This window comes from Micropterus dolomieu, linkage group LG13, assembly GCF_021292245.1.
Source record: "Micropterus dolomieu isolate WLL.071019.BEF.003 ecotype Adirondacks linkage group LG13, ASM2129224v1, whole genome shotgun sequence".
NCBI lineage: Eukaryota > Metazoa > Chordata > Actinopteri > Centrarchiformes > Centrarchidae > Micropterus > Micropterus dolomieu.
The window spans coordinates 3940126-3950144 of record NC_060162.1 but is presented as its reverse complement, the minus strand read 5'-3'; the positions used below and the strand labels follow the sequence as shown (position 1 = coordinate 3950144).

The 10019-nt window shown below is 40.7% G+C and overlaps 1 protein-coding gene across 2 annotated transcripts in view; it reads left to right on the top strand.

Annotated features, from left to right (window-relative positions):
• ttc28 (tetratricopeptide repeat domain 28) overlaps positions 1-10019 on the top strand; it is a 165470-nt gene that overhangs the window by 5347 nt on the left and 150104 nt on the right. For both annotated transcript variants that reach the window (XM_046067824.1, XM_046067823.1), the window contains exon 2: positions 4794-5156. In XM_046067824.1, the coding sequence (XP_045923780.1) occupies positions 4794-5156 (363 nt within the window). The remainder of the gene's footprint in view (positions 1-4793; positions 5157-10019) is intronic.

Below are 10019 nucleotides of genomic sequence, written 5' to 3'. Positions count from 1 at the left end.
GACTGGAAAAATGTTGCCTGGTCTGATGAGTCTCGATTTCTGTTGAGACATTCAGATGGTAGAGTCAGAATTTGGCGTAAACAGAATGAGAACATGGATCCATCATGCCTTGTTACCACTGTGCAGGCTGGTGGTGGTGGTGTAATGGTGTGGGGGATGTTTTCTTGGCACACTTTAGGCCCCTTAGTGCCAATTGGGCATCGTTTAAATGCCACGGCCTACCTGAGCATTGTTTCTGACCACGTCCATCCCTTTATGGCCACCATGTACCCATCCTCTGATGACTACTTCCAGCAGGATAATGCACCGTGTCACAAAGCTCCAATCATTTCAAATTGGTTTCTTGAACATGACAATGAGTTCACTGTACTAAAATGGCCCCCACAGTCACCAGATCTCAACCCAATAGAGCATCTTTGGGATGCGGTGGAACGGGAGCTTCGTGCCCTGGATGTGCATCCCACAAATCTCCATCAACTGCAAGATGCTATCCTATCAATATGGGCCAACATTTCTAAAGAATGCTTTCAGCACCTTGTTGAATCAATGCCACGTAGAATTAAGGCAGTTCTGAAGGCGAAAGGGGGTCAAACACAGTATTAGTATGGTGTTCCTAATAATCCTTTAGGTGAGTGTATATCCACTGCTCTTACAAACAAACCATTTGACCAGTTTGTGCACAGGTGCGCCCACACATCACCGCAGAGAAGTTCCAGTGTGGTCAGACTTCTGTTTAAAGAACATTGTAAGACGTCAGTGAATATGCTCAGTCATGTAAACTGTGATTGCAAAAGTCCACCCTACACTCAGTAGTTTGTTTCTTCTGCTCTATTAACTGCATTCTAGTTCATCAGTAATAGGCTTAAAGATCTACACCTTAGTTCCATACACATGATGTGTGGTCGTCTTTGTTTATTTCAGTCAACAACGCCGTGGTAACATGTTAAACAAGCTCTGCTTTATTTCACATTTGTCATGTTTCATAAGTGTTTCATAACAACATGATGGCTTGAGCTGAGTATTACTGTGTATTTGTACTCGTCAGGGCTGAAGTCACCACTGAGGACGCTTGAGGTCATGGCCTTTTTTTCTGTGAATTGCGCATTTTTAGGAAAGATTCAGTATTTCAGATTAACAAACAAACTGTCTCGAAGCACTTCTGGCACTTTATATTCCTAGTATGGTTCACTTTTTATCCTGTTTTTAATTAGTTTGCAAATTTTATTTACCTTGTTCTTACATTGGTTATTTATTTGCTTCATTGTCTTTTCACGTAGAGTTTATCTGTGTTGTTCTGTGCAATAGCACGTTAAATGTATAGAACAGACTGTATTTGTGTGTGAGTCTGTTTGCTGTTGCTTCTTGTTGCTGCAGCCTTCACAGCGTATCACTGTTGACCAAGACAAAGATAAAGTTTATCTTGTCTTATCTTATTTCTTCCAGCCAGAATTTCTATTTCCTGGCATCGTGGAGAAAGCTTTGAAACAGCATTTTATTTGACCAAGAAGGCAGCATAAACACGTTACTGGAATAAATGCATACTAATACAAAACATAAACAGACTAAGACAACTGTCACGTGCTACAAAGGTGTATAGACAATAAGATGCATAAACTATCAAAATAAATTGGTGATATTTCTTTTTATGTGTCTGTCTGTGTATTTTTCAATAATTTTCCTGGACAGAACTTTGTAATTTTGTAGCGATTACTGCCAATGGGTTATTTTTGTTAGAGTTTAGTTAGTTGAGATTATAAGTAGTTTAGGATTTCTAGAGAAATTAAAAAGATTATCGACTAATCTGCTGATTATTTTTCCAATTAATGACTGAATTGTTTCGTCTGTAAAATAGTAAAAATACACCTCACAATTAATGTTTTTAAATTGTTTGTTTTGATGTACCAACAGTTCAAAACACAAATATCAATTTAGTAATTGCAAAACATTAGTTTGGACAAAGAAATCAGCACCTCCCTGGCTCTCTCACTTCTTTGACGCTGCCTAAACAAACAGGAGATAAAAAATACTGTCATGTCATGATAACTTAGCTTTAACAACTTAACAACGCAACTAACTAAGACCTTACTGTGACCCAAATGTAATTTGCGCTTCAGTAGCCGCCAGACATTGTGTGTTATTAGCTTGCTAGCTACCTACTACGTCTTCTTCTTCTGCTTTTTTGTATTTTATGGCAGATGGCAACCAGCATTAAGGTGCAATAGCACCACCTACTATGTTGAACAGAAAGAAACAGAAATTATTTAGGAGCTGGTGACTTATTTACACGACATTACTGTATGTGTAATATTAAAATAATATCAATGTTTCATTTTTTAAATAACACAGTTGTCGTTCAATACCAGTATATACACCTCTAATTTAGTCCGAATCAATTACCTGTGTACTTGCATGCTCTCTGCCCGTGCACTCACTGTGCATAAACATGTGTTGGGGGAGAAGCTTTAGAGGGAGGCCTGAAGGGTGGGAGTAAAATTGTTTTGATTGGATACTTCTCTTGCTAGTTTCTCCAACATTGCCTACCCAAAGCTTTAAACATCAAATGATAATCAAAATAGTAACGCGTATCGTTTCAACTTCACTCCATTTAAGTGAAACTTGCAGAAAATATTATTCAAAGATAGAATAATAAACAGCTAACTAGATAAACGATTGATTGATTGATTAGTCCAATGGAACTGGTAGCTGTTCAATGGCTAGCTTGCTGCATTTGTCGGCTGACGAAATTGACTGACTGAAAATCAGACGTCTACCTTTGTCTAATTCTGCCTGAAGTCGAGGACCCATTGATTGTTTTGTGACAAGTGATTAACAGGAAGACATACAGGTAAGTTGAAGTAATTACCTGAAGATACCTGAGTAAACTTGAATAAATAGATTTTCTTATTCTACTTCGCACATGAGTGGATGTGTGTATGGGAGTTTTTAGTGTGTAAAGATATAGGGGGAAGGGCAGAGAGAGAAAAGAGAAATGAGAAACAAAAGACTTAAAAAGATAATGAAAAAAAGGGGAATCTCTGGTGGGGCCCCGAGGACGAAGAGGTGTTGGGGTGGAACAGGGACGAGTCACATCAGCTTGGTCAGGATAGAGTTTGATTTATTAATCCGTTTTATTTATCTGTTTTGGCTTTATTTATTTTTATGTTTTTCCTTTTCCACACCCTCCTTTATCCTTGTTTGCTTTCTCCTGATTTAGTCTGCCTCCACACTCGCATGGAGGTTGCTGCCCCGTTGCAGGTCAGATCCCCTCCAGGTCAACCCCCTGACCCCTACAGGAGGGGGCCTGTTCGTTTGGTCTGAGAAGCATCTTGAAAGGGGACTTAGCGGTGACCAGGTCGTCTCTCACCTTGCTGTCCCATACTAGTCCAGAAGTTTTTAGGTTGCATTTACTGTTTCAACAGCATTTAAACGAATATATTTCAGTGTATGGTTCAGTTTCACTGCAACTACACGATAAGACACAATTATTTTAATGCTGTTTTTTCTCTAAGGAGATGAGGAAGTTTAAGCAAACTCTAGCAAAGCAGAGGACTTTGATGTTAGCAAGAGCTACATCTATATCTAGCTTTTCAGCGTTAATTAAAGGAGGACTAAACTTTCAGAGTAGGTACTTGATAGTCTGCATTAGTTCTCATGTGACATGTGTGAGGCTGCAGAACATTGTTTTTTTTTTGCTCGCCTAAAGTTTTCTTGCAGTTTTTTGAATTTTGTGAATCATCAGTGCATTTCCAAACAACTTTCTGCCTCTCCTTGCCTCTCGCTCAAAGCCGTTGGGTGATGCATTTGCAAGTTTCAGGAATCCCTCCAGTCTGCATATTTTAAGCGTGTATCTCAACAATTGTGTGTGTGTGTGTGTGTGTGTGAGAGAGAGAGAGAGAGAGAGGGAGATAATGAAGGCCTTGGTGGAAGCGCTGGTGAAAGGACAAATTTGGAAGCACCAAATCAGGGAGGGACGCAGTGTTTCAATGTTAAAGCTATAGAGAGCTAACCTCAGGGAGCACATTTTACACAAAGTTTCGGCGGGTGTGAAAGAAGCGAATGAGAAGAACAGAAGCCTCCTCTGACTTTCTGAGTCTGACTTTCCTCCTTTCTCTGTGTCTCTCTCTGAGGAATTCGAGCCATTACCACCGAGCAGAAAATAAAAGTGCACACAGCAGTTTGGTGTCCCATTTGCCAGCCACTACAGTTTCATATCATGCAAATGAGGCTGCTGCAGTTTCGGCGTCGTACTGTGTTGAGTTCTGCTTGCAATAAGTTGTTTTTTATGACTTATGTAACAGCAGCCAAAAGCACATTTCCTCTCGGTCTTTCTCAACTTATTTTTTATTTCTACAACACTGTGGGCAAAAAGCCTTTCCTCGTTTAATCACTCTTTATAGGGCTTTCTCAATGACATTATTCAAATATAGAATAATCAGTGTAGCCCAACCGATACATGAGTTTTGAGGCACATACCGAAAAAGAAATTTGAGAGTTTAAGAAATCTGAGTGCTTTAAAACAGCTCCGCATCCTGGTCATGTTTGCCGCATGAGAAACCTACCTGGATTACTCCGATAAAAACCAGGATGCGGTTGCATGTAAACACCTGATCCAGGTTTCTGAACTTTCTTTGTTGGTTGAGAACATCGTGATATCAATCTGCCTGAATGATTAACCAATTATCAAAATAGTTTTCTGTTGATGGACTAATGTGATAATTGTTTTAGCTCTAATTAAAAATAATTAACCACTGTCTTCTTTCCTTGTCCTCCCCTCTTCCCCTTCTGCTCCTCAGTTCTCCCTGTTTGGTTCTCGCTCCACCAGCAGAACCACCAACCCTCCCTCTTCATCCTCCTCCTCTTCCTCGCCTGTGATCCCTTCGGCCGTGGCGGTGAAAAGGATTGAACGAACGTCCGGCTCCAGCCCGCCCGGCCTGAGCAAAGGAGAATTCCTGGAGCGCGTGCGTCGCAGTAACCAGGCCTGCCAGCATGGCGAGTACGCTCTGGCGGTGCGTCTCTACAGCGAGGCCCTGACCGCTGACCCCCAGAACTGCATCCTGTACAGTAACCGCTCCGCAGCCTATCTCAGGCTGGGACAGTACAGCACCGCTCTGGACGACGCAATCAAAGCACGTCTCATCAACCCCAAATGGCCCAAGGTAAGAGGTTTGAGCCTCGGTGACCCCTCGCCGCTCAATCACACACTCCAAATGAAGATACTACAGCTAAGAGTGGGGAATGGATTTTATGTGGCAGAGGAGTGGATACAAGTGGAAGGTTAGATGGATGAGAAATGGATGAGCTCTTCACTTCCCTGCCTCTCAATATCATCTCAGTAATGGTATATTTATGTAGATATGGAACAGCGGAAATATAGTTAATTAAAAAGTCTTACTAAAAGGATGTTACCCTCTTTGGAAACTCAGCCGTGACGTCTTCTTCCAGTTTATCAGGAGTTCATGCACAGGTCAACAGTTGCAAGTACCTTAGATCACCTTTTGCTGGATTTAATCTTTGCTTTTTTCCTGTTGTTGGCCAAGTTAGTGCCTGACAGACTTTAATTGGCTGCTCAGAAACAGTCCTTATTTCCCCTCTTTCCTTCTCCAGATCCTGTCAGACAGCTTGTTTTGCTGTACTTTTGATTACCGGTGTACGGCAGCTGAACACAAGCCTGCCATTTGGATGCCGCAGTCCACATGTTGTGCTTTTATAGCGTAATGTTAAGTTTGTGCTGAATGGTCTTTCTTTGTTTGACAAGCGTACAGCACACACGTATAACTCATAATGAGATATCCCTGTAAATATGCTGGCATTAGGAAGATGATGGAGAGCTGAACAAGGAGACAGACTATGTATGATGCATTAGTACTTTCTCTAGCTGTACATCATTAGAGAAAGGCAGATAATAAAGTTCAGATGTAGGGTTGGGCAATATAAAGAGATATACTGTGAGACAATAGAAGTTTCTCAAGTAACGGATACAGAGCTGTTTATTTCTGGTTGAATTACGGTGAAGAACATTGTCTGACATTGCTTCCTCCACTTCTTTCTTTGGGATGTCGCATTTTGTTTGAGATTTTAACTACCAGTCAAACATGGGAAAAATTAAATATCCAGTCTGTTCTGACACATGCTGCCATAACCGAAAAGTAAGCTATTGTTGTTTTGTTCCATAGTGCAAAATAAAGAAAACTTGCAAGGCACGCTGAATGCATCAATAAAGATAATCATGACACCATATCCAGAAGCATTGTGGCTAAAACAAAATCATGAGTGAGGGAACGGCTGTGTGCTGATATTATAAAATGTAACTACATAAAGTTCCTGTCAGCATTTAAAATGGCAAAACCAATTAATTTAAATGGAAATTGCTGCATTAAGTAGATTTGCTGGGGGGAGGATGCGTATATTTAGCGTCAACTTCAACTTTGGTGAACTTTGACAAACTATTCACATTCGAAAAATGGTCCAAAATGGAGGAAGCTATCTTAACATGAGCTCTGATCCAACATCGACTTTTATATAACCTCCTCTGTTGGAGTATAAACTGCTCCACAAAAGACGCATTCATTTACATTCATGACAGTTATGAGACAGGTGTTGATGGTACAAATACATCTCTTGAATAAACTTTTTGCCCCATTAGTGACCGAGCGAGAGATTTTTCCATCTTCAGTAACTTTTCATTGAATGAAATTATCCTAGGGACAAGGGGTAGTGAACAGCATTTGCTTTGGTGATAAGGTGCTACAGGAAGACAAACATTCAGTTGACATAAAAAAATTTAAAATATATAAATATTGAATAAACAGATATAAAGTTATACAGAATAATAGAACTTTGAGTAGAAAAAGAACAATGTTGGAGATATTTACATGTGCATTTCTCCGGATTTAGGGCTGTGCAGACATATTACCTAGGCCTTGTTAATGAGGCCAGCTGCAGATGGGAAGAAGCTGTCTTTGTGGCAAGAGGTTTTGGTCTTGATGGACCGCAGCCTCCTGCCAGAGGGGAGTGTCTGAACTGTTTGTGACCGGGATGGGAGGTGTCAGCAACAATCTTAGCCTGCTCGCCTCAGAGTCCTGAAGGTGTACAGATCCAATCACCTTCTCTGCAGAGTGAATAATGGCCGTTGGCAGGTTGAACTTCTTCAGCTGCTGCAGGAAGTACATCCTCTGCTGGGGCTTTTTGGTGAGGGAGCTGATGTTCACCATCATCTCCTTCCCGGTACGTTACTGTCTTGCTAGCGTTTTAATTGTTAGCTCACCAGCTACAGTAGTTCAGTAGCACTTTTTGGTTGTAACTTTATTCTGTTTCAGTGTTTTGGCAAGTTACTATTAGAGCCTATACCAATTTCGATATTAGAGGATTTTAAAATCCGATAGCCGATATATCGGTCGATATTCGCATAACATAAACAAAGATTATCCCTAATATTTGTTATGTTGATACTATACCAAGAGACCAAAACATAATGCAGTTTAAAAATAACTTGACTCGTTAGAAATAGTATTTTGAACAGAAGTACAACAAAATCTATTAAGGTTTTGAATTGAATTTTGAATTGAGTACTAATGAACATTAAATAGTGTATGTATTGTGGAGGCCAGCGAAACAAAAACTATAAAAAATACCAATATATTAGTACTACTCCTAAAAATAATAATACCATATATTATCTCTCATGTCATTGCTATCATAATAATGATAAACAGGGCTCTCCTACATAGGCAAATAATTATATATATATATATATAATATATATTTTATTACCTTACATATAATCTGCCACAATGACTACTTTCTACATCGAGTTTATCACCTGCACTCAGTTAATTCTATTCAACGCTGCAGAAACGATTTCCTAACACACTTCTGGCTCTATGATACAGTGACGCAGAGGAAACGCTGCCCTTGAATTAATCTAATACTACATGATTGTCTACAACAAGGACCTGGAACTATGTATTAGATTCTTGTTCAGCTCACATTTAATAATTTCTGACACGCCGACTGTAACTAGAGACACTACAGTGTAATCGCTCTTTAAGTCATGTAATTGACGTGACAAAAGACCAACTCACTGAGAACACTGAGTGTGAGAGCTAAAAGGAGCTACTCACTTCAGCTCTGGCAGAGCTGGTGTGGTGCCGCAATCTGCCTACATGCCTGCCGAGAATTGCATGCACATGCACGGATGGTAACGCTCATTAATGCTGAGCAAAGAGGTAGATGCAAATCTCAGCAGGTAGCCTACAACATCTGTTCTGCCGAATTATGCATCCACTTCTTAACGTCCTTTTCAGACACTTTGCTCATTGATCAAACGCGGTAATCACCACATCTTTTAGCTGAATATTAACGAATGCTACTTCTACCAAGTATAATAAAATATTAACAACTCTCAACGTTCAAAAAATATATACTTCGAATCATTTATCACCATTGATGGACCCTACGGAGGATATTATAGCGTTTAAAAGCATTATTTTGGCATGCAAAACTTGGCTCTGAGCTCCGGTAGACTGCGGTCAGCTGATGTTTTGTTCTGTGGTGCTGAAGTGTTGTCAACAGAGGAGCTGCAGCGCGCCCTCTGGTGGGCAACACTCGTGACCTGAGGGAAGGATCTGACTCTCTTTCTCTTTTTTAATAGTCATATCGGCTTTTATAAACACCGATGCAGATATATCTGCAAGTAGCTTATATCGGCCGATAATTTCTGCAAAACGATAAATCGATCGGGCTCAAATTACTATGGAAACCTAGCCATGTATTGCCAGAGTAATTTGCAAATGTGTATTAGTCTGGAACCTCTCATTTTCATGCTCCAAGCGGCGTTATCAACGGGCGCAGACAAAAATGCCTCTGGATAGAAAAACAAACCACAATCAGAGCAACGAAACGTGATGTAGCGCTGAGCGCAAGTTGGGCGGTGTTTAATGCAATTTTAATGGAAATTGCAGCTAAACAACACATTAAAATGTGTTTCTAAAAACATTTGAGGAAATAGTCAATGCAGTAACAGAATCTTGAATGATATTTGATCAGCATTGCTTAGTTTGACAGTTTGATCTGAGTGTTGCTGGGCGAACCTGCATACTGGACACAGGACCAACAATCAGAGTAGTGAAGCGTGTGACTTTTCAAATCTGGACCGGTGACGCTCCTCTGTCACTCATCAAACCCATTATAGATGAACGGTTGCGATTGGCCCGACCAGATCACTTTGGGTGGAAATCTGTCTGAATGGGACGGGGCCAGACGTATCTGCCAGAACAAATGACACATGAGCTCGACAGATCCGTCTGGTTCCCAGGCTAATGGATACCCTAATTTGCATAAAATGTAAATGTTTAAATTTCCCACTCCTCCTTTTTCACTTGTCTCTGGTCAATTACTGCTGTACCAGAATCCTCCTTCAGTAGAAAAAGAAAATGGAAAGCAAATATTATATATATTTATATTGAATTAAATTTTACCCTTATTGCCTGTGAAGTTGTGACATTACATTAATTGCTCTCATAGTTTTATTTTCCAGTGGTACGAGGCAGTCTCAATGATGTGTGAGAGATTATTATTAAAATGTGCAGTGTTTCACATTTACCAGAGAGGCGAATGGCTGGAAACTGCATCAAGTACTTGAAGTGGCTCTTTACATCTACCAACAGAGTGAGCGGTGAAGGAAGTGAAGGATGGTGAGGGCTTTTAAAGCCATTCAGAGGGGGGAAGTAGGGAGGCAAGAGACTGGGTTTGCCAGGCTACCTCTGTCTGGACAACTGGGGCCGGGCCAGCGCGACTCCACTTCCTTTCTCTGCGAGAGAGAATGGACGGAAGTGGTGTTTGGGTGTGTATGTGTGTGTCTGTGTGTGTGTGAGCGAGAGAGCTTTGCACGGCTGTTATTTTGTTTTTCAAACCCTGGCGAGGCCTTGGCCTGAGTTTGGCACTTAAAGACAATAACAGAAGCAGCATTCCTTTCTGTGTGTGTGTGTGTGTGTGTGTGTGTGTGTGTGCTGTGGGGGGGG